The 24,421-nt window shown below is 43.4% G+C and overlaps 2 protein-coding genes across 3 annotated transcripts; one reads left to right on the top strand and one right to left on the bottom strand.

Annotated features, from left to right (window-relative positions):
* Nucleotides 1–1,593: 1,593 nt before the first annotated feature.
* Nucleotides 1,594–11,050, top strand: LOC121535073 (choline-phosphate cytidylyltransferase A). Its single transcript, XM_041841774.2, has 9 exons — nucleotides 1,594–2,200; nucleotides 5,314–5,434; nucleotides 5,587–5,686; nucleotides 6,624–6,740; nucleotides 6,956–7,107; nucleotides 8,568–8,646; nucleotides 8,748–8,890; nucleotides 9,143–9,331; nucleotides 9,576–11,050. The coding sequence occupies exons 2-9, from the start codon at nucleotides 5,321–5,323 to the stop codon at nucleotides 9,777–9,779; spliced, it is 1,098 nt and encodes a 365-aa protein (XP_041697708.1). The 5' UTR covers nucleotides 1,594–2,200; nucleotides 5,314–5,320; the 3' UTR covers nucleotides 9,780–11,050.
* Nucleotides 11,051–12,213: 1,163 nt separating this feature from the next.
* LOC121535072 (AP-2 complex subunit mu-A) lies at nucleotides 12,214–19,101 on the bottom strand. 2 transcript variants are annotated; one of them, XM_041841772.1, is made up of 13 exons: nucleotides 18,988–19,101; nucleotides 17,852–17,973; nucleotides 15,420–15,685; nucleotides 15,223–15,305; nucleotides 15,079–15,084; nucleotides 14,837–14,972; nucleotides 14,583–14,727; nucleotides 14,118–14,138; nucleotides 13,490–13,615; nucleotides 13,165–13,300; nucleotides 12,824–12,921; nucleotides 12,590–12,701; nucleotides 12,214–12,496 (listed from the first exon to the last, which is right to left on the bottom strand). In XM_041841772.1, exons 2-13 carry the CDS (start codon nucleotides 17,923–17,925, stop codon nucleotides 12,362–12,364), a joined length of 1,338 nt encoding a protein of 445 aa, XP_041697706.1. In that variant the 5' UTR covers nucleotides 17,926–17,973; nucleotides 18,988–19,101; the 3' UTR covers nucleotides 12,214–12,361. The 2 variants fall into 2 exon arrangements, with proteins under 2 accessions (XP_041697706.1, XP_041697707.1); XM_041841773.1 differs by lacking the exon at nucleotides 14,118–14,138.
* Between the last annotated feature and the right edge of the window lie 5,320 nt (nucleotides 19,102–24,421).

Here is a 24,421-nt window from a genome sequence, read left to right as displayed (position 1 = left end):
CTGACATCCTTGGAGAGCTCTTTGGTCTTGGCCATGGTGGAGAGTTTGGAATCGGATTGATTGATTGCTTCTGTGGACAGGTGTCTTTTATACAGGGAACAAGCTGAGATTAGGAGCACTCCCTTTAAGAGTGTGCTCCTAATCTCAGCTCGTTACCTGTATAAAAGACACCTGGGAGCCAGAAATCTTTCTGATTGAGAGGGGGTCAAATACTTATTTCCCTCATTAAAATGCAAATCAATTTATAACATTTTTGACATGCGTTTTTCTGGATGATTTTGTTGTTGTTATTATGTCTCTCACTGTTCATTAAAATTATAGACTGATAACTTCTTTGTCAGTGGGCAAACGTACAAAATCAGCAGGGGATCAAATACTTTTTTCCCTCACGGTATGTATTGGCCATATTGGCACTCCCCAGTAGGAGCAGTCCTCCATAGGAATTAATGGAATTCTACAGTATTTCAATTAAACGTTTCAAAGACTAAATTAAATGTATTAAAGTATTTTTTGTTGTAGTGGGGACAGTAACATTAATCTATAAAAACTATACATTAAGGAAAATGTTTTTTATATATATATTTTACATTTTAGTCATTTGGCAGACACTCTTATCCAGAGCGACTTACAGTTAGTGAGTGCATACATTTTTTTTCTTCCATATATATATTTTTAAATATTTAGCTCACTAATGTAATTTAAAAGTATGCATTAAGGTGTCTGTACATTAATAAATGCATTTCTATAGCTTTCAAAATATTGTTTTAAATGGTGGGGGAGTGCCAAGTCATCTAGTGTATATCATTGGTTGCAACATGGTGGTCCGTTCTCTACGCCTCTGAGGCAGAGGGAGAGTTCGTTTTGCATGGCCTGTTGTCCCGGTTGAATGGAGTGGCGTTTTAATATTTTATTCTATTGGTCATTAAGTGAAATCTTTACACACCCGGGGCACCGGGCAATGCAAAAGAAACTGGCCCAGAGATCAATATATAATGACGAGATGCTCATGTCTCTGCCCTAACATTGGAGTCATTGTCCCAAAGGCAGGAAGAGAAGGGAGTTGTTGCGTCCCAATCTATACCTCAGTGGTTCCAGTATGGCGACCGGAGGATGGGCACAGATAGAACAATGAGGAAGATATTTCACCGGATGTATAAATGTGAAGCATCCGCTTGGCGTTTCCACTCACTACCAAATATGGTAGAGAGAGGAAGCCCGGTGGCCGGCAGTGGGAGGAGATGGAACTAGATGGCCGACATTCCGCTAATTGTCTCACCGATGAAACGTTTGATCGCAATAAAGTTTTCTGTTCCCAAAACTAGAATCTGTTACGAACAGAGTGGATGAGGTATTCTAGACTTTCCTCTTTGCCAAAAAAATTGCGTTGTTTAGAAAGAGTGCAAAGGCAAATTGAGTTATTGCACACGAGCACTTCAGAGTAGGCGTTACTTAACGGAAATATGCAAATGTTGGCTAGAACGCGCCAATAGGATCTCGCTAGCTCGTGTTTGGCTCTGCCCACTACGACTTATTCGTTGAAACGACAGGCTGTGGTCTATCTTAGTTTAGTTATAAAAAATATTTGGTATTGATTTATGGAAAGGAGTTGGTGTTTTGAAATCAAGCAGCACCCTTTTTGACAAATCCACTAATCCGAGACCAGTCCGGGACGCAGCTACCTATACTTGGGCGGGAAGGCAGGCGACAAGTTTAGGTTAAAAAAAGCCCATATATTCATTGGGTTTGTTTTGGGGAGAGTAAAATATCTCGCTTCGCCTCTTCCTCTCTGACTGAGGTGATTTTACCGGAAATGTCAGGCCACTCTTTAATAATTACGTAATTTCCTGGAAAGGTGTCCCGGTTTTTGTAGTTCCTGTGGTGTAAACTGTCATTCCGAGGACTGCATTAGTTAGCTAGAAATACTCTGTTGATAATCCGTCTATTAGTCCTCTTTCCCTCGAGCTGGTGGTACAGTTCAAGACATTGGACTAACATTTCCTGAGTGTTGGGTGCACTGTTCTAGCTAGTTAGTGAATTTAGCGTTAACCAACAGCTAGCTTGTTAGCAAGCAACAGAGAGCAAACCAACTTGACAGTAGTTAGCTATAAAATATTTCCCTAGCACACTGCCTATGAGCTAGATAGCTTGCAGCAGTAACGTTACCTACTTCTACACGGCAACCCCCAAGCACAGAACAACGGTAAGTACGTGAATGAAATCATGTATTTTTAGTTAGCTGAGTATGATGCCGTGTTCACAACAACTGGGAACTTAGAAATCTCCGATTTCAGTGTATTCAGGACAACTGGGAACTCGGGAAAAACGACCTCGACTGGGAAAATTCGTTTTGAACGGTCATCCAACTCGGAATTCCAAGTCGGGAACTCGGGCCTCTTTTTAGAGCACAGACTTTCCGACTGAAGATCAGTGACGTCATGATTCGTTCACTTTACGGGTCATGGACCGGTGTCCCGCGGCTCAGCATAATCGAATCCGCCCACTGATTTAGCTACCAGAGGGTTGTACTTGTCAGGCACAGCTGGTTACCTAGCTGCATACTTTGTTGGCTTGTCAAATTTACATTTACGTCATTTAGCAGACGCTCTTATCCAGAGCGATTTACAAATCTAAATTAGAGATGGGATCTGTCTGCATGGTGACTCATGTCAAGCTAAGGTCACTGTCAGCTAAACTAAAACTACGTGTGAAAACCTCTACCGCCACCTTTCTCTCTTGTATCAATGGCATGAATCAATTGCTGTAGATAGGTGAGCCTTCCACGGGATCAGTTAGTAGCTAGTGGTTAGTGACTTAACAAGCATTGTTATTTTCCAGTCTACAGACCAGAGACCATCTTCTAGCAAAGTGTGTGTGAGACGGAGGAAGGTAACTGCCAAAATGAAGGAAACACCGACATAGTGTCTTAATGAGCGTTGAGCCACCAGAACGACGTAACGTGCCTTGGTATAGAGTCTACAAGTGCCTGGAACTCCATTGGAGGGGTGCGACACCATTCTTCGTTGAGAAATTACATCATTTGGTGTTTTGTTGATGATGGTGGGAAACGCTGTCTCAGGCACTGCTCCAGAATCTCCCATGAGTGTTCAATTGAGATCCCCTTTGCCTTGTAATTCTGTTACCAAAAAACCCACATACTGTATCTTTAAGATATTTTATAATTTCTCTCCCTCATGAGGAGGGAGACTAATGAAAGTTCACAAAGTAACAAGTAAAGGTAGACCTACCAATTAGTGTTTTTACTGATATCAAGTTTGTTTATTAATTAGTAATGAAATTACTGCTATTGAATTAGCTACTATGGGAAATCATAGTAGTCACAACCACAGTTGTTTCACCTTCTACTGTCCTCCCTTCCACTGGCATACTGTTATGTTCAGCTCATAACTGTTTTTTTCCCCCTCTCTGTTGTCTGGTGGTCAAAGCAAGACTATGAACAGTCTGGACAATCCCTCCCTCTCTCACCCTCCCTCTCTCTCTCTGCCGCTCTCTCTCTTTCGTTCAGTTAATGTCACCTCTCCCCCATCTACCATGCCACCTACCCTCTTTCCATTTTACTGTAACAAGCATCCTCACCCACTGAGCACCGATCGACACCGGACCTCCATGGACGTTGAAAAGTAGCTGAAATTTGGACAGTCCGCCCTGGCCGGACCAAATCTGAACCAAACATAGACGTCTATGTTTCACAAGTTTGGACAGTACAGTAAAGAAAAGTAGAGTACAGTAGATCACACGAGTAGATTACAGTATACTGTACTGAACATATCTACTGTGCTGTATACTGTGCTCTACTGAGCTCTACTGTACACTGTGCTCTACTGAGCTCTACTGTATACTGAACTCTACTGTGCCCTACTGTGTACTGTGCTCTACTGTACACTGTGCTCTACTGTACACTGTGCTCTACTGAGCTCTACTGTATACTGAACTCTACTGAGCTCTACTGTGTACTGTGCTCTACTGAGCTCTACTGTGTACTGTGCTCTACTGAGCTCTACTGTGTACTGTGCTCTACTGAGCTCTACTGTGTACTGAGCTCTACTGAGCTCTACTGTATACTGTGCCCTACTGAGCTCTACTGTATACATTTCAATAACCAAAATATTTGTCATGTTGTAGCTGACACCCCATTCTTTCTGCAGACAACTTTTAATCTTAATTTGGAGCAGATATTTGGAAAATGTGGTTCCATACATTTTTGGGGGATATTTTACCTTAATTATTTTACCAAACTTTGCATCTGCACAGTTCTTCCAGTAAATATGTTTTTGTGAAATATTCAGTGTAAATCGTTCAAAGTAGTTCTTGTGCATACAGTTTTATGGTTTGTTAAACTTTGAAATCTATGTTTTTTTTTTGGCATACATTTCAAAGTGAAAAATCAGAGTCAAAGCGTAATTCTGGTACGGTGGCATTGCCCGAGTATCGCCCATGGTCTTCTTATAGCTACTCATTTCAGACATGACATGCGAATGTAAATCTCAAACAGTATGCTAAACTGTGCCAGCTATCCGAGAAAGGTTGAGCTTGTTGCGCCACACAGGTATCCAACCACACTGTTGATTGTGAAACTATAGCCTAATAATATACGTTCACACTAGCTACATAATTGTCTCCTGAGTGGCGCAGTGGTCTAAGGCACTGCATCGCAGTGCTAGCTGTGCCACTAGAGATCTTGGTTCGAATCCAGGCTCTGTCGCAGCCGGCCGCGACCGGGAGACTCATGGGCGGCGCACAATTGGCCTAGCGTTGTCCAGGGTAGGGGAGGGAATGGCCGGCAGGGATGTAGCTCAGTTGATAGAGCATGGTGTTTGCAACGCCAGGGTTGTGGGTTCGATTCCCACGGGGGACCAGTATGACATTTTTTTTAACAAAAAAAAAAATATGTATTCACTAACTGTAAGTTGCTCTGGATAAGAGCGTCTGCTAAATGACTAAAATGTAAATGTAAAATAATCCAGTAGTCCCTTTTGACTAAAGAATATTAAAGCCGACGGCCAAACATTTAATTTTTTTACCCCTCAGTGTTAGTGCGAAGGAATGTCCGGAATGAGGCGGGGCAAAGTTTTTTCCTGAGACAATTCTATTACATAATTTGTAAGAAATAAGCCTATGACCTTCAGTAGGGTCAAGATGACTTCTTATTTGGTCATCCTGGTACTGGTTAATGTTGTTCTTCCATGTAGACAACACAATCTGTTTGTTTGAGAGTACCAAAACTGCATGTGATTGCTTTTGCTCTCTAAGCAACATGGTGGTTAGTGTGTGTACACGTGACTTTTTCCCTTTCAGCCCTGGGATGGAAGCCCACAGCTCAAGCCGGTCAAGCCTGTCCAGGAAGAGGAGGAGAGATGGATCCAAGGGAGAGGCCGAGGAGGTAGAGCGGCCAGGGAAAGTCCCAAGATCCACCGTGGTGAGTGAGGAAGAGAGAGGCTTTGTGTGTGTGCAGACCTCGTTTATGGGGAGTTGTGTGTTGGGTAAGATAGGCAAGTGAGTAATATGATTCGTATGAAGGAAAACCTTATCTCATTGTTGTCATGGTAATAATGTGTGTACCTACACTAGGGTTTAAAAGATCCCGCCCTCTTTGCTGATGAGCTGGAGTCGGCTGAGGACACTCCATACCTGCGAGTCAGTATGGAGGAGGCCAAGAGGGGAACTCCATGTGAGTCACGCACACACACGGTCTAATACTAACTGAAAAACAACCTCTTATTCACTCACCCCAAATCTACCGTTCCAAAGACTTGAACAGTTCTGAAAATGTATAGAACAGGGGTATTCAACTCTTACCCTACGTGGTCCGGAGCCTGCTGCTTCTCTGTTCTCAGTGGTATAAAGTACCTAAGTCATTTTCTTTTGGTATCTGTACTTTACTATTTACATTTTTTGACACCTTTTACTTCACTACATTCCTAAAGAAAATGATGTACTTTTTACTCCATACATTTTCCCTGACACCCAAAAGTACCCGTTACATTTTGAATGCTTAGCAGGACAGGAAAACATTCAAATTCACACACTTATCAGGAGAACATCCCTGGTCATCCCTACTGCCTCTGATCTGGCGGACTCACTAAACACATGCTTCGTTTGTAAATGGCCTGAGTGTTGGAGCGTGCCCCTGGCTATCCGTAAATAAAAAAAATAAAAAAAATAGTGCCGTCTGGTTTGCTTATGTAAGGAATTTGAAATTATTTTTACTTTTGACACTTAAGTATATTTGAGCAATTACATTTACTTTTGATACATAAGTATATTTAAAATCAAATACTTTTAGACTTTTACTCAAGTAGGATTTTACTGGGTGACTTTCACTTTTACTTGAGTCATTTTCTATTAAGGTAGCTTTACTTTTACTTAAGTATGAGAATTGGGTACTTTTTCCACCACTGTCTGTTCTGCCTGATAATTAATTGCACACACCTGGTCTCCCAGGTCTAAATCATTCCCTGATTTAGAGGGGAACAATGAAAATATGCAGTGGAACTAGCTTCAAGGTCCAGACTCCAAAGTTGAGTTTGAGGGGTATAGAATGTTGCTCTAATGAAGTGACTTGTGATTGGCTGTCATCACCAGCATGTCCCTCCTCTCTCCCACAGTTCATAGGCCGGTGCGGGTGTATGCAGATGGGATCTTTGATGTGTTCCACTCAGGCCACGCCCGGGCTCTCATGCAGGCCAAGGGCCTCTTCCCCAACACACACCTCATTGTGGGCGGTGAGTGTCTCACTCTGGCTGTGTCAACCTTTCTTCTCAACATGTCTTGAGTGCCTTCCTGACAGTTTAATGTCTGTCTATTTGGTCCTTCAGCAGAAATTGTTTTTCAGAGAATTAACTTTACATAGATGGTGCTTAATTAAGTTAAGTACTAGTACTAATTCAAGTGTATTCGATTTCCCTGAACCTCTGTGCTTCTCTTCATCATGTCTCAGTGTGTAGTGACGACCTGACGCACAAGTTCAAGGGGTTTACAGTGATGAACGAGGACGAGCGCTACGATGCAGTCAGCCACTGCCGCTACGTGGACGAGGTCGTCAGGAACGCGCCCTGGACGCTTACGCCCGAATTCCTCGCCAAGCACCGAGTGAGTGTGCAAAAGAAAGTTAGAGGGAGGGAGGGATGGGGGGGGGGGAATGGAAAGCAATGACATGCTGATTGGTCTGATAGAAGTGTAGTGTTCAAAGGGTATGTATTAGAGTATGTACACTGAACAAAAATTATACATGCAATAATTTCAAAGATTTTACTGAGTTACAGTTCATATAATTCCTTAGGCCCTAATCTATGGATTTCACATGACTGGAAATACAGATTATGCATCTGTTGGTCACAGATACCTTTAAAAAAAAGGTAGGGGCGTCGATCAGAAAACCAGTCAGTATCTGGTGTGACCACCATTTGCCTCATGCAGCAAGACATCTCCTTCACATAGAGTTGATCAGGCTGGTGCTTGTGGAATGTTGTCCCACTCCTCCCCAATGGCTGTGCGAAGTTGCTGGATATTGGTGGTAACTGGAACATGCTGTCGATCCAGAGCATCCCAAACATGCTCAATGGGTGACATGTTTGGTGAGTATGCAGGCCATTTTCAGTTTCCAGGAATTGTGTACAGCTCCTTGCGACATAGGGCCGTGCATTATCATGCTGAAATATGAGGTGATGGCGGCAGATGAATGGCACGACAATGGGCTTCAGGATCTCGTCACGGTATCTCTGTGCATTGAAATTGCCATCAATAAAATGCAATTGTGTTCGTTGTCCGTAGCTTATGCCTGCCTGCCCATACCATAACCCCACCACCACGATGGAGCACTCTGTTCACAACTTTGACATCAGCAAACCACTCGCCCACACGACACCATACACGCCGTCTGCCAGGTACAGTTGAAAGCGGGATTCATCTGTAAAGAGCACACTTCTCCAGCGTGCCTGTGGCCATCGAAGGTGAGCATTTACCCACTGAAGTTGGTTACGACGCCGAACTGCAGTTAGGTCAAGACCCTGGTGAGGACGATGAGCACGCAGATGAGCTTCCCTGAGATGGTTTGACAGTTTGTGCAGAAATTATTCGGTTGTGCTAACCCACAGTTTCATCAGCTGTCCAGGTGGCTGGTCTCAGACGATCCTGCAGTTGAAGAAGCTGGATGTGGAGGTCCTGGGCTGGCGTGGTTACACGTGGTCTGCAGTTGTGAGGCCGGTTGGACGTACTGCCAAATTCTCTAAAACGACGCTTATGGTAGAGAAATGAACATTCAATTCTCTGGCAACAGCTCTGGTGGACATTCCTGCAGTCAGCATGCCACACCTGTCAGGTGGATGGATTATCTTGGCAAAGGAGAAATGCTCACTAACAGGGATGTAAACATTTGTGCACAACATTTTAGAGAAATAAGCTTTTTGTGCGTATGGAACATTTTTGGGATCTTTTATTTCAGCTCATGAAACATGGGACCAACACTTTACATGTTGCATTGATGTTTTTTGTTTGTGTATATTTGTGTGTGTGATGTCATCCGTCTCTCGGTCACCCCGATAACCCACCAGATCGACTTTGTTGCCCATGATGACATCCCATATACATCAGCAGGCCAGGATGACGTTTACAAGCACATCAAGGAGGCGGGTGGGTACCATGACAACCAGCAGGAATGACAACCATGAACGTCCTGGTACCCTGTGTCTGTCACGATGACCCTTTGCCCTTTTGACCCCTTGTGCCTCCAGGCATGTTTGCGCCCACCCAGAGGACGGAGGGCATCTCCACCTCGGACATCATCACGCGCATCGTCCGCGACTACGATGTGTACGTGAGACGCAACCTGCAACGTGGCTACACTGCAAAAGAGCTCAACGTCAGCTTCATAAATGTGCGTTAACACTTCATGTTGCTATCATTCTTATTAGTAGTAATGATGGTATTTGATTGTGATTATCATGTGATAACTAGCAATAGTTGAGGTAGCCATCGGTCTATTTGGCAGAGGACAGTAGAAGCAGAATTAATTGAAGTAGTTGAATGAAAGCGGCTAAGAAATGTTTACTAGTCTAGTGCATCCTCGCTTGCCAAGGTCTGGATTTATGACTCTGCACTGGTATGACACTGTGCCCCTGTCCTTCAGGAGAAGAAGTACCACCTGCAGGAGCGTGTGGACAAAGTGAAGAGGAAAGTGCGTGACGTGGAGGAGAAGAGTAAAGAGTTTGTGCAGAAGGTGGAGAACAAGAGCATCGACCTCATCCAGAAGTGGGAGGAGAAGTCACGGGAGTTCATCGGCAACTTCCTGCAGATGTTCGGCCCTGAGGGAGCACTGGTGAGAACTTCTGTTCTCTCTCTCTGTGTGTGGTGTAAGGTAGACTAGAATGGTGTATTTTGTGGCAATCCTAATTTCCTGCTCTGGGCAATAATATAGTGATGAGTGTGGTTTTCCATGGAAGATTTGTATCGTGCTGTAGATCAGTGAGCACGGGCCAACATGGATTTATTGGTTCTATAGCCCAAGAACAACCAATGAACTTGTAATCTTGACTGAGATGCCACCTTCTCCTTCTCTGTAGAAGCACATGTTGAAGGAGGGCAGGGGCCGGATGCTGCAGGCCATCAGCCCGAGACAGAGTCCCAGCAGCAGTCCCACCCGTGAGCGCTCTCCCTCCCCCATCTTCCGTATGCCCTTCTTAAACAAGGCCTTGGCCTCAGCCCACCACAGCGCAGCACGGGGATACCCCATCAGTGAGGATGATGATGAGTCTGACGAAGGTTAGGGCTCCCATTTCTCGGTTTGTTAATCCTGCTCCTCGGTCCATCGACAGTATCAGCGTTCAAGCCCCTCCAACCAATCATCAGTATGTCCAATTATCTGTACAGCGTTGTCCCGCACTTAATTTTTTTCAATTACTGGTGTCCATTCCATATGTAATGTACCACATCAGTCAGAAGGGGGTTAATGCGCAATTAGTTTGACAGCTAATGTTGCATTTCTCACTGATAGAACATTTGCTGATATTTCGATGTACGCTTCCTTCCTTATAACCTTAGTAGGTAGATTTTTTATTTTGTTAACCATGAGTCTAGTGGGGAATTCCGTTTTCTGTTGTCTGCTATATAGGTTGAGGGGTGTTTGGTGCACTGTTACATTCCTCCACAGATGATCTGAGAGTATGTGATATTTAGCAATATAGTAACCATCAGTCCCTTAATGACTCCCCCTCGGAGTGTTTGTTTGCGTCTGAGTGTGCATATGTATTTGTGTAAACTGCTAGTTTTTGTGTAGGCATGTCGATGGCCTCCATCCATGGACTGATCAGGACTCAGCTTGACCTTTTTGCACATAATAATACTAATAGTTGGTCTCGATGGTCTGACTCGGTCAGTCTTTGGACAGAGGTTTTCAAAGCATAGTACCCAGCGTTTGAACTAGAGATCTTGTTCAGTAGGGCTCAAGAGAACTTGTTTTCAGTAGGTTCTCACTGAACCTGAAAACACTTATGTGCATAATAACGAGACCTCATTTTAAAAATGATTACATGTAATACAATTTTATCCCTGTTACATCTCTCCCTCCTGTATTTGGAGTCACTTGATTTTGGCTGTTGACCCATCCCTTGCTAGTCTTTGTCTCTATGGTGGCAAAGCAGGAGTCTTGGTTTTATTTCCTATATAATTGAAATATGGGATTTTAAGCATATACTGTGTAGACAATCCAACATGGTTACAATAATAAGGGATGATGGGGAAAGGATATGATCCATCAATTTACATTTTACTGGACTGATTTATTTGGGATCTCTGAATAAATCCATTAAAATGCTGCTTCTCATTAGGGGCATGTCTATATCTCTTGGTGGCAAAAGTTGTCTGATATGTAAGAAGCCAGTACTAACCTTTCTATCTGTCAGATACAAATGTACATGGCTCTAAGTACATAGTTTTAACCATTATTTTACTGTTTGGCCTGAGTTTGTTTAGCTCCTGAATGTGCAGGCATAAGATACCAGGGAACATGGAAATGGAATTTAAAAAACTTTAACCATAACCTTGTGAAATTTCTGTGTGAAATCAAATCCATGGCTCAGAGTTTAATCCTCAATCCCGTTTCTTCTCAAATCGAACAGTAATCGACGCTGCATGTTGCATTGTTCAGAAACATGTCTTTTCCATAATGTATGTAAAACATTTCCTCTTTCTTTGGGAAGGCAGATGCAGCACTTATGCGTTATCAAGAGTAAACTCAATTTTTACATATGAAAACTCTGTACCCTAAGTCATTACTGCTTGACATACGTCATTTTGTTTTGAGCAGACTTCACCATTTGCTTTGAACAGGGCACTCTGTGCTAACTCAGCCACTCCGGGCCAGCTTAATCAGATCCCCTCATGGCTGTGTTCCAGTATGTCTACATTGCAGACGCATGCTCGATTTCACAACGCCTAGATAGGTGTTTATCACATCAGGTAACCACATGATATTGCGCATTACATGACATGGCATAACCTTTGGTTGATGCAATGACTACAATGTAGTCGGCCTCGAACACAACCAATCCTTCACTAGCACGTGTTCACTTGCAAATAGTCAAGTGAAAACAAAGACGAGAGGCGGAGCTGGTTACGTGATCAGATTTTACTGTACGGTCACCAGGGTTCACAAACAAGGAGCCAGTCAAGGTGATGTGACCTTCAGGGGCTCCAAAGAGGCAGGTCAGAGCTAAGCCACTGTTATGGTCAGGATGAGTCCCACAAACCGCCACATCGAAACAGTCAATTATTAATAAGCTCACATGCGATCAGACAGAACAGTTCAGAGGGGAGAAAGGAACTAGTTAGATAAAAGAAGATGGACCCAAAAAGCCATTTAGAAAAACAACTGATCTCAAGGGGGCACTTCAAAGACCTTGACCCTATAATAGAAACTGCAGACTGGACTGTAACACTGGTTTTCACATTATGTGTATATTTTGGGATGTGAGCACTCAGTCGGACCTGACGAAGATCCGTTTCGGATCAATACGTTGTCACTAAAGCGGTGAATTGGGAGTATAGACAGTGTGCAGGCCTTCCTGTTCTTTACAAGTATTCTTTGAGCCCAGCACCTAAGTTAAGGATATGCGTATGACCACAAACGTTTCTATTCTTTCTACACAGGACCAGTTTGTTTACAAGTTAATCATACTAAGAGATGCGATACAACGTTTCACATCTGTTTTATACCATTTATTTTTATTCATCCCCAACATTGAGTAAAGGATAAGGGGAGAGATTGGGATGGAGAGAAGAGAGAGGGACAGAAGAACATATGTAGAGGGAGACTGCTTGGTAGACCTCTCCTCAGGCTCACTCTCTAACATTAGCAGCGAGTCTCGTAGATGCCACTTCGGCCAATGTAGCGCACCCATTTGATAACATCATGGTCACTGTAATTCAGCTTGGACTCAAACACCTTCAAGTAACGCACCTTCAGCCCAGAGGGGGCAAATGGAACCTGAGGGGGACAAAAGATATCCAGGTTAGGAGTTTTAATTTTAATACTGTAAGCTAAAATGCTCAAATGATCATTGTGTGACTGCAGCCTTACCTCAAAGTTCATGGAGATGGGAGGGCGCGCCCACTTCTTCTTATCGTTGGTGGGCAGCAGCTCGATTTCAGCACTGATCTGAGACTCCTTCATCCCAGCCATGCGCTTGATCCTACACGCAGGAAACAAACATTCAACATCTGAAAGAGCCGTTCAAAATGAAAGACAGGGATACAAAACATGAGGGTGATCTGGGGTACCGTGATGGAGAACCGGAGGGTTGAAATAACTCACTTCCATACGATTGCGTTCTCGCTGGCCTTGTACTTGGCCTTGCCCTTCATGCAGATCACCTGGACACCGCTGGTGTTGAGCGGCGTGGGAATGCGCACCTGGTGCAACGGAAAACAAGTTAAGTCATAACATGATAAACAAAGTCTCATTCAGCAGACTAAATGTGAACTTGTAAGAATAACAACCATTGCAATTAACAGACCAAGCATAAACAAAGGGTTATGAGAAAACATACCAACTTCAAAAGAGTAAGAGATTTACCTCAAGGTCAGATGAAAGACCAGTTTCACAAACAAAGTGACAGAACGCCACAATCTAAAAGGAAGAGGCTGAATAACTACCTCAATTTTCTGGGCCAGTAGCGAGGGTTTGAAGTTGGACTTGATGACCACTTTGACCTCCAGCTTGGTGCGGCCCACCTCCCGGACCAGCGGAATGACTCGAAAAGGTAGGATGATGTCTTTAGTGGTGCGGTACCTGGACGCAGGGGTAAAACCACACCAAACTCATCTCAAACAGACACATGCAGGGTGCAACAGGGGGGAATGGCGCAAATCATTGGACACATTAATGCACACAGACAAAGCGAGAGGACTTACAAATACAAACATGCGAGCACATGCACAGGGTCAATATAGGTTGAAGTTTAGCCTGTGGCACACTTACCTCATGAGCTCATACTCTCCATCCGGGGGGATGAAGCTGATGCTGCGCTCCGAGTCAAACTTACTGAGACGCACACACTGGTTGAACGTACAGTCGTCAATGGCTATGGACTGCTTACCACTGGTACTACAGGGGCAGAGGGAGAAGAGAGTTGAACGTCTACGCACCCATACATACTGACACATTCAAACGAACACACAAACCAAACCACAGTTATTTAAAACGCACTGCTCTACGTGCCCCACTTCCTAATACAACACAGAAACACACAATACATACAGGTACATACACAAGAAGGGAAACCATGGCTACCATAACACAGCAACCCAGTGGATGCTAACCATCTCCACCACTGTCAAAGACTGGGTCAGGGTTAAGGGTCAAGCGGGTAAACTAACAACACTCTCAGTGATGACAACCGTTGGGCAGTCCACTAAAGATTTGAGGAGGCTAGTCAGATTTGTATCAATTAGCAGTCACACTAGTTGACTGCTGAAGCACAAATTAATACAGTAATTCCAGTAAATATTGGAGCCACCTCAAATGCTTAGTAAAGCAGTCACCATAAATGACACGATAGACAAGACAGCGGGACATATGGAGGTAAGGCCAGATATCAATACAGTACCTTCCTCCTCCCCCTAAATCACTGAGGTACAGCACAGAAAAAGAGAAGGAAAGAAAGGAGAGAAAAATCAAAAGGAAAACAAATTGTAAGCCTTAACCCAAGCTCTATATAGAAGTCTTAGTCCAGGGACTGACTGACAGGGCGGTAAACTTTCTGGATTTTTTAAAATAATAATTCTACACAGAGGGTTAAGTCCGAATCAACACTATTGCCTATCAGTCTGAAATGTCTAAGTTGAAAATCAATACAAGACATACATTCTTTATCTGATTCTGCGGCACAAGTATCTTATATTTAGCTCCCTCTCTTTAATGTCAAGCTCTGTCCAGGGTTGGAGTCAATTGCTTTTAAATTCAGAAACAAAATTCTAATTCTCCTCATGAAATGTGCATTTCAGTATACTTCCTGAAACTAAGTGGAATCTACCCCAACCCTGGCTCTGTCCAAACAGCCCCTCTTACTCACCTCTTTCCCGCCTCATCAGTGACCCCGCCTTTACCCGCCTTATCAATTACAATTTTGTCATTCATGCCAAATTTGCACTCTGGCATTCCGCTCAGGTAGCTCTTCATTACCACACGGCCGGACACATGGGCGCTCAGGACCTGACCTGGATGGGGTCAAATTGAAAGGGTCAATCACTAGGGAACAACGTTACTACTACAACGCCCCTAAATACTTTAGGCCGTTTACGTTCAAGTGTTATGACCAACGTTCACCTTGAGGCGACATGAGCAGGTTGACACTCTCCAGCACATCCAAGAAGAGCTCATTGCGTCGATACTTGATGCCTTCGCGACGCCAACCAATCTGCCCCGTCACCTGACTAGTGATCTGAGACTGCTCTTCCTTTGTCTGGAAAAGGAGAGAGAGAGAAAGATCAACAGGATATCAAGTGGAAAAAACAGGGTATGGTTGCAACCAGGCCCAATGTCCCAAATATAACTGAAATGAACATTACCTGATGCTGCATCCGGCCGTGTCCACAACCCCAGAGAAATAAAAAGAGAGGAGGAACAGTCACAAAACAGATGGCCCACAGTTCTGCTAAAGAGCCCATTGCAGAGCGTTACAGCAGTGACAAGGAGATACTCCTCATCCTCACCTGGCCCTTGATGCCCTGCTGAGTGATGAAGGTCTTCAGTGCTCCTGTCTCAGAGTTCTGGGGATACCCAAAGTCCAGGATCTCTGCACAAAACAAAGACACCAAATGATGAAGAGGGTAAGAGAGGAACCAAACAGGGAAAATAGAAAGAAGATCCAAATGGCATGAGAGTGCGAAATTCGGTCAGCCATAGTTACCGTCGAGCAGCTCGTAGATCAGCACAAAGTTGTTCTTGATGTTCTCTTCGCTGATCTTGCCAAAGTAGGAAGCCATGACATCACACATCTTGTAGAGGAACTCAAACACCATGGCGGCGTTGACATTCTGCTTGGTGACCACCGCCAGCCAGATGTTGGAGCGCTTGACATGGAAGAAGCTGGTACGTGCAATGTTGGACACTGGAGAGCGCACCTGCTGCCGGGCATGGATCACATTCACACGGAATGCGTCCACCGCGTTGCGCCTGAGGAAACGAGGTAGAGCGAGGAAGAGAAGGACTACTTTCATGTTATGAGTAAATGTGGAAGAGGATGTACCTCCATCTGCAATTGATCACAACAAAAGCTAACTCAGAATACGCTCTTGGTTAATAGTATACAAACATCAGTCTCCCTGAGGCTTTCAGAGGGATAGTCAACTGTCAAACACTTGTCAACTACACTATCTACCATATTCTCTTTCCAGACCTTCTACTTGATATTCAAGTTCCTGGTAGAACAGAAAATACTATTTGGCCCCCCCCCAAAAAAAACTAGTAACCCTCCGAACATCCTAATAGTATGCTTTGCAGAGGACAGCACACATTAACTTGTCTGAGAGCTGCAAGATGACTGAATCGTCCCAAACTGACGTGACCATTTCGGCACTGGTAAAGCAATCTTTTGTTTAGAGGGTGAAGATTAGTGGGGAGGTTAGAGTGCTTTAGAGATCTGGTGTGGATGTATAAATAACTGAAGGGTTTACTACAGATGAGGCAGCATGTCCAGACAAGACTGCTGAGTCCCAATCAGTGATGTTCAAGATTCAGGAATAGATTCCCAGGTGCAGTGTCTACAACTTCTGTGAGCTTGACAGTGAAACTGACAGTGACCATAAAGCTACTGCCTAGTAGTTTATCATACCTTTATTCATTTGAAACCAGGACATATTCTGGGAACCAGTTCCCAGAAATATGAATCTCTGGAACCGATTTCAGATGAGGGACTCTGCAGAGTCAGACTCGGCACTAGTTAGCCTCTCCCCATGAGAGTGGACAAAGAGAGATGGAGGTAGGGATGGAAGGGGCACTGGAACCATAGATGATCATTTAACAGGGTCTGACCTTCTGTTTTTTAGAAGGCAATGTCCATTAAGGAGGGAAGAGATACTTGTGGGTAAGGGGAGGACAGTAGATGCACCTCAGAGGCATTGGTTGGTTGCAGTAATTGAGTTTGTGTTCTTTGGTCACTGATATGTCAGGTGACATGCTGAAAGGGTCATCGGGTAGTTGCTGTGGGTCAGAGGACATGCATTGGGAGTCACTGATTGGTTGCCATGGGTCAGGGGACATGCTTGATAGGTTGGTGCATCGCTTACCTATTCCTACAGTGGCCAAGATGTACAGATGGAGGAAAATGGCAAAAAGATAGAGGTAGAGGGATGATATAAAGGAGGAAAGAGACAGAAATGTACACAAAGACATTTTTCATGCATGTACACAGATTGAGTAACATGGTGTTTAAAAGGCTATCCATTGAAGAGGACCACTGTAGTAAACAACCAAATGCAGTCTAAATGAGTTAAATTAACTACTTTTTCCACCAATTGTGGTTGAATTTAAGACTTAAGAGAGTGGAGTCTAATCGAAGGCAACTTGAATGTGTCAACAAATCTTGTGTCTGGAAAATCTAGGCATTATTTTGCGGTGCCAAGCAAGATCATCAATCCTAGATGTAGTGGTGGGGTTAGATAGATGGGTGAGAAAATCAAATCAAATCTTCAAATAAAAATTTAGTTGTCACATGCTTCCCAAACTAACAGTGAAACGCTTACTTACGGGCCCTTCCCAACAACGGAGAGAAAGGGGGAAAAAAAGGGAAATAATTTAAAAATAATAACACGAAGAATAAATACAATGAGTAACGATAACCTGGCTATATACACAGGGTACCCATACCAAGTCGATGTGCAGGGGTACCAGTACTGAGTCGATGTGCAGGGGTACGAGGTAATTGAGGTAGATACAGTATGTACATATAGGTAGGGATAAAGTGACTAGGCAACAGGATAGGTAATAAACAGTAACAGCAGCGTATGTGATGAGTCAAGAGTTAATGCAAAAAAGGGTTAATGCATTGGCTACTGCAGAGATCTTGCATTGTCTTAGACCTGATACAACAGCCATTATCCCCAAGATGATAGCTCAATTATTTTGTTTGGTGGGTGCACTGTGCTAATGACCTAATGAGTAAATGACCTAAGGAGTAAGTTCAATACCTATGTAGTTACATTGAACTCCTAACAGATTCGCCCCCATCTCCCCAACTTACTTCAGGCCAACCAGGTAGACACCATCTCCCTCTCCCCTTACAATATCATTGTAATAGAACCTCCATCCATAACTCTCCAAACCAATTACCACCTCACTTACCCTATATCATCGCGATAAACTCGGGAGATAAGCACCTCCCCTTTGTGGTTGTAAATGAACAGTCCTCCGATCATCGTTGCTGTTCCTTAGTCCAAACTGGCCATGGTGAAAACGAACCCCACCTGATTAAGAGCGAGAGGGTGATATGACATTTCATCAGGTCAAATTCCTGGTACATGCAAATGTCCTTGGCAAATAAAGAGGATTCTGAATGACCCATATATATCAAGTATGTTTCCAGCAGAGTATCCTATATTACTCCACCACAGTGGTGAATAAGTCTGTCACAATGGTGATGTACATACACACACACATTTGTCGCCACCCTTCTTAAGTACGATTAATGCTGGGTAGGTTAGATGTGATAATGGTAGCTATTAAAGCTACAGTCAATGTTGGAGAACTCCAGCAGTAGCTAGCTATGAATATGGGAGTGGTTTCAGGTTCATATGGAGGGTTGCTGGTATTGGACTGTGGAATAGACAATTTCCTGATTATGTCAAGTGGGGGCCAAATAATGTATTATTCATTTTCTGTAGTTTATAATAAGATGAGGCGTATGAATACTATGGAATGAAAGACATGCCTGGAATTTTAGCTGTGTGTGACTTCCTGTTATAGTACATAGGACAGAAAGCGAGTTTCCCATTCCAGCACAACATGGCTTTACTTATTTGCTGGACACACATATAGATGGATTAGAAAGTTATCTTCCACCCCACGAAAAGGAAATATTGGTGGAGTTCGCTGACATGGTATGCATGAAGTCACTAAGCGGTTTAATTGCGCTTTTATTGCCCCAAGATGTCTGCCTGCCTGACCGGAAAAGATAACTCACCATCTCGACAAGTTCATACATGGTTGATATTCTCCTTAACTAACTAGATAGCTACGCTTTCAGACTTAACGTTGGTGGATGGTTGACCTTAGGCTTGGGATAAATAGGATGGGGAGTAAGCCAACTATTGAAAACTAGCTAGCAAGGTAGTTAACTAGCAAAATAGACAGAACCTAGCCAGCCTAACAATTAGCTAGCTAGCTATTGCCTATCTTATATAAACGGTAACGTAAACTAGCTATACTGTTTTTACTGTTAAATATGTTGAGACTTATTTTCAATGTAATTATAATCTTACCGGAGTCTTCTGTCACACACCTAGGTTCACGTCCCTTTTTTTCTCCGAGATATTAATGGGTCACACACCAGCTAATTCTGCTGCTCCCACTCCTCTAAATCAGCTGACCACCGTCTAGGAACATACAGAGAAGGATCTCATAATAGCCCGGAAGTAAAGCCGCACTTAGAGCCACATTTAAAATATCATACATTGCATACATGGAGCAGGGAGGGAAAAAATTGCATTAAAACACGATTTAAATTAACTTTCGTTATGGCTGTGGTCACCATTCAATTAATAAATCTCATGGTAGTGGGTAGCTATTGTAGTTTTTTCAAAGGTCCATTATTTTCCCATTTATGTACAGCAACCCTGGATTATTGGCAGCCCTGGTGTAAAGGGGAGGAATGGCAGAGCAAACCTTCATATGACGCTAAATATTTTTATGTGTAACTTGGAATTATACTGAACAAAAATATAAATGCCACACATAAAGTGTTGGTCCAATGTTTCATGAGCGGAAATAAAAGATCCCAGTAATGTTCCATATGCACAAAAAGCTTATTTCTCAAATGTTGTGCTCAAATTTGTTTACATCCCTGTTAGTGAGCATGTCTCCTTTGCCAAAATAATCCATCCACCTGACAGGCGTGGCATATTAAGAAGCTGATTAAACGGCAGGATCATTACACAAGTGCACCTTGTGCTGGGGACAATAAAAGGCAACTAATGTGACGTTTTATCACACAACACAATGTCTCAAATTGAGGGAGCATGCAATTGGCATGCTGACTGCAGGAATGTCCACCAGAGCTGTTGCCAGAAAAAATGAATGTTCATTACTCTACCATAAGCTGCCTCCAACATTGTTTTAGAGAATTTGGCAGTACGCGCCAACCGGCCTCACAACCGCAGACCACGCCAGCCCAAGACCTTCACATCAGGTTTCTTCACCTGCAGGAGCGTCTGAGACCAGCCACCCAGACAGCTGTTGAAACTGTGGGTTTGCACAACCGATGAATTTCTGCACAAACTGTCAGAAACCGTCTCAGGGAAGCTCATCTGCATACTCGTCGTCCTCACAAGGGTCTTGACCTGACTGCAGTTCGGCGTCGTAACTGACTTCAGTGGGCAAATGCTCACCTTCGATGGCCACTGGCACGCTGGAGAAGTATGCTCTTCACAGATGAATCCTGGTTTCAACCGTACTGGGCAGATGGCAGACAGCGTGTATGGCGTCGTGTGGGCGAGCAGTTAGCTGATGTCAACGTTGTGAACAGAGTGCCTCATGGTGGCAGGTGGGGTTATGGTATGGGCAGAAGTAAGCTGTGGACAACGAACACAACTGCATTTTATCGATGGCAATTTCAATGCACAGAGATACCGTGATGAGATCCTGAGCCCCATTGTCGTGCCATTCATCCGCCGCCATCACCTCATGTTTCAGCATGATAATGCACGGCCCCATGTTGCAAGGATCTGTACACAATTCCTGGAAGCTGGAAATGTCCCAGTTCTTCCATGGCCTGCATACTCACCAGACATGTCACCCATTGAGCATGTTTGGGATGCTCTGGATCGACGTGTACGACAGCGTGTTCCAGTTACCACCAATATCCAGCAACGTCGCACAGCCATTGAAGAGTGGGACAACATTCCACAGGCCACAATCAACACCCTGATCAACTCTATGTGAAGGAGATGTGTCACGCTGCATGAGGCAAACGGTGGTCACACCAGATACTGACTGGTACTCTGATCCACGCCCCTACCTTTTATTCTAAGGCAGGGGTGTCAAACGTACGGCCCGCGGGCCGGATCAGGCCCGCAAACGGGTTTAATCCGGCCCGCGAGATGATTTTTGAAAAAAAAAATAAAAAAAATGTTTTTTTTTTTTTTTTTAAGTATAAAAATGCGTCCAGTGGATGGCGCAATAGCAATTGTGTTAAGCAAGCAAACTGTTTATACCGGGGCAGAGCAAGTAGGTCAAGCACGTGCAGCCAATGAGCTACTTTGTTTTGCCCGCGATATTTATTACGGCTTCTACTTTTAACATTATGTGCTTTGGCACCCTCATTGCCCCAATATGTCTCTGTCAAAAAAGAGAAAAGTGGACGCAGAGTGCAGAGTGTTCCAAGAAAAATGGTCATCCTATTTAATCACGGAATTGAATGGGAAAGCTGTATGTTTGGTGTGTTCAGAGCATGTTGCAGTGCTGAAAGAATATAACCTTCGTCGCCACTATGTGAGTCTTCATGCCGACAAATATGACAACTTTCAAGGACAGCGGAGATGAGAGAAGGTGAATGAACTGTTGGCGGGTCTGAAGAAACAGCAGTCTGTGTTTACTCACAGCCGAGACATCAGTGACGCTGCAGTGAAAGCTAGCTACCTCATTGCTAATGAAATCGCAGTGGCTTCAAAACCATTTAGTGAGGGTGAATTTGTAAAAACATGCATGATGAAGGCAGCGGAGATTGTGTGCCCTGAAAAGCGGCAGGCTTTTTGCAAATATCAGCCTGACAAGAAACACAGTTGCAGACAGGATTTCCGATCTTTCAGTGGATTTGGACAGCCAGTTGAAGCAAAAAGTAAAGTCATTTATTGCGTTTTCAGTTGCAATTGATGAAAGCACGGACATTACAGATGTTGCACAACTGGCCATTTTTTCATCCGCGGAGTTGATGACACATTGACCGTCACGAGGAGTTCGTGGAGTTGGTGCCGATGACAGATACAACGACAGCAGCTGATATTTTTACCGCACTCGTCGGGCGCGCTGGACAGGGTCGGAGTGGACTGGTCCCGCGCTGTCAGCCTGGCTACAGATGGTGCGCCCTCAATGATCGGGGAAAAAAGCAGGCGTTGTGACAAAGTTCAGAGAGAAAGTGCAATCTGCAAATGGAGGACGTGATTTTTTGACTTTTCACTGTATTTTGCACCAGGAGGCTTTGTGTTGCAAGTCATTAAAGATGGATAACGTCATGAAGGTGGTCATCCAAACTGTTAATTTCATCCGATCCAGAAGCCTGAATCACCGTCAGTTTGACAGCCTTCTCAGAGAGAAAGACCACATCTATGGCCTGCCATACCACACTGAGGTAAGATGGTTAAGCCGAGGTGCTGTGCTGAGGCGTTTCTTTGATTTACGAGAAGAAATTGAACAGTTCATGGAAGAAAAGGGCAAACCAGTGTTAGAATTTCATTCCGCAGAATGGATGCCGGACCTTGCATTTATGGTGGATGTTACAGAGCACCTGAATAACTTGAACAAACAGCTGCAAGGGCGCAACAAAGTTGTCACGCAGTATTATGACAGCATACGTTCATTCAAGTTGAAGCTGTCATTGTGGGAGACGCAACTTGCCGGTGGTGATGCAGCTCACTTCCCCTGTCTGAAAAATGTGTGCGCGTCCCAACATGTGGCAGACATGAAGCGGTTCAAAGATAAAATAACTGGACTGTTACGGGAGTTTGAGCAACGCTTTCAGATTTATGTTTATATGTTTTTATGTTGATGTACTATTGTTTTTAATTGATTTTATTTTATTTGTATATTTAACCTATTCTTGACTCTGTGGTTCTTGTACTTGTTTGGGGAACAGGATTTCATTATTTTTATCTACATTTCTGCCTGAGAAATGACACCCTGATATAGTTCTGTGATCTGTGAAACAGTTCTGTTAATCACTGAGGCATTGTGTGTTTGTGTGTTCTTTTTCTTTAGAATTTTCAAATAAACTTGACGTGTTTTATGATTAATAGCGATGTTGTGCTTGTACTATTTTGGACACACTGTCCTCAGGCTCCAGCTTTATGTTGTATGTTGATCGTATTAAAACAAAGAAAACAATCTGAAGTTGTTGTTTTTAAGTTATATATATACACCATGATTTTTCCGGTCCGGCCAACTTGGGAATAGATTTTCCTCCATGTGGCCCCTGAGCTAAAATGAGTTTGACACCCCTGTTCTAAGGTATCTGTGACCAACAGATTAATATCTGTATTCCCAGTCATGTGAAATCCATAGATTAAGGCCTAATGAATTGATTTCAATTGACTTATTTCCTTAGTAAAATCTTTGAAATGGTTGCATGTTGCATTTATATTTTTGTTTAGTGTACATACTCTAATACATACCCTTTAACACTACTCTTTATCAGACCAATCAGCATGTCATTGGCACAAACGTCATGCTCAAAACAAGGAAAAAAAGGTTAGTTTGTGTAGGATTCCTGGCAATGTAAAAAGTTTGTATGTATGCTTTTTGTATGTGACTATTCCTCGTTTGTTAATAAAATAAAGGTGGGGGAAAAAACACAGTTAAACTGAACTGGAAATGGCCAAACCGCACCCTGAAGATAAGCACATTGGTCATATATCCTCCTGCAGCAGGATATCAAAACAAATATTTAGTTTCCTGCACATTCAATTGTATCCCTACATAATGTAGGAATTCCACATTAGATTAATGTATGACGCTACGGCAGACCTACCAATTTCATCTAAAAAATAATTGGAATTGCTTCAAGTTATGCTCCCTTATCATTTCCCCCTCATAAAAGTGTCCTCATATCTAGACCTCTACATTTGGAAACCTTTTGATGATGCAGTGGGTCAACCAGTTCAAAGGAAACTAATAGACATGGTCAGGTCAAGCCTTGACACACATCTGCCAGCCAGATTGCCTTGCTTTGCAAATAATGTCCTTAAGCCCACCTGGAAAACCCCAGGTTTCTTGCACACACAAACAAAACACAACACAATGAACTTAGTCATAAAACTATATTTATAAATAAAAATACATTTTCTCAAAAGAGTAGTGCAGTGTTTCCCAAACTCAGTCCTGGGGACCCCCAAGTGGTGCAACGCTTTTTAATTTTTTGCCATAGCACTACACAGCTGATTCAAATAATCAAAGCTTGATGATATATTTAGTATTTCAATCAGCTGTGTACTGCTAGGGCAAAAAGCAAATTCTGCACCCCTTGGGGTCCCCAGGACCGAGTTTGGGAAACGCCGGAGTAGTGTGAAAGACTTGGTAAGAAAACGTAAGACTAAAATGTACTTTTAAAATGAGTCTAAGCCGGAAGCTCATGTTAAGTGTTGAAAAAGAAACTACATGTATCTGCGACCAGCTATGATAAAAACATGAGAACAGAAAGGGCCTCAATTATTTTGCACTACATTATTTAACTTGTCTATTTTTCAGTCATACAAACAAACAAAAGTACACGTAAGGTTCGAAGGTTAGTGTTAATTTTCTGATTTCAGGTGAAAGGATGTATGGAGAGAGGAGTTTATTATAAAACATTTTTACTTGTCTCTGGCGGACTAAGGTTGGGGAGGACAGGACGTGGAGATAGAAACAAAAGAACAAATGAAAAACATCCACGTAGAAAAGCGCCAAGTCATCCCCAGCTGTTCCCCAGGCCTCCCTCCGTCACGGGGG

The sequence above is a fragment of the Coregonus clupeaformis genome, chromosome 21 (genome assembly GCF_020615455.1).
Source record: "Coregonus clupeaformis isolate EN_2021a chromosome 21, ASM2061545v1, whole genome shotgun sequence".
Lineage (NCBI taxonomy): Eukaryota > Metazoa > Chordata > Actinopteri > Salmoniformes > Salmonidae > Coregonus > Coregonus clupeaformis.
Note: the sequence above shows the minus strand (reverse complement) of the source record. Positions and strands in the feature narration are given on the sequence as shown.

Excerpts from the sequence above, each read along its gene's own strand:
- LOC121535072 (XM_041841772.1), bottom strand. The coding sequence starts at position 17,925 with ATGATCGGAGGACTGTTCATTTACAACCACAAAGGGGAGGTGCTTATC. Across the intron at positions 15,686-17,851 it reads GTTTATCGCGATGATATAGG|GCGCAACGCGGTGGACGCAT; the intron begins GTAAGTGAGGTG and ends TCGTTTCCTCAG. Across the intron at positions 14,139-14,582 it reads ACTGATGAGGCGGGAAAGAG|TGATTTAGGGGGAGGAGGAA; the intron begins GTGAGTAAGAGG and ends GCTGTACCTCAG.
- LOC121535073 (XM_041841774.2), top strand. The coding sequence starts at position 5,321 with ATGGAAGCCCACAGCTCAAGCCGGTCAAGCCTGTCCAGGAAGAGGAGG. Across the intron at positions 5,687-6,623 it reads GGCCAAGAGGGGAACTCCAT|TTCATAGGCCGGTGCGGGTG; the intron begins GTGAGTCACGCA and ends TCTCTCCCACAG. Across the intron at positions 8,647-8,747 it reads CAAGCACATCAAGGAGGCGG|GCATGTTTGCGCCCACCCAG; the intron begins GTGGGTACCATG and ends TTGTGCCTCCAG.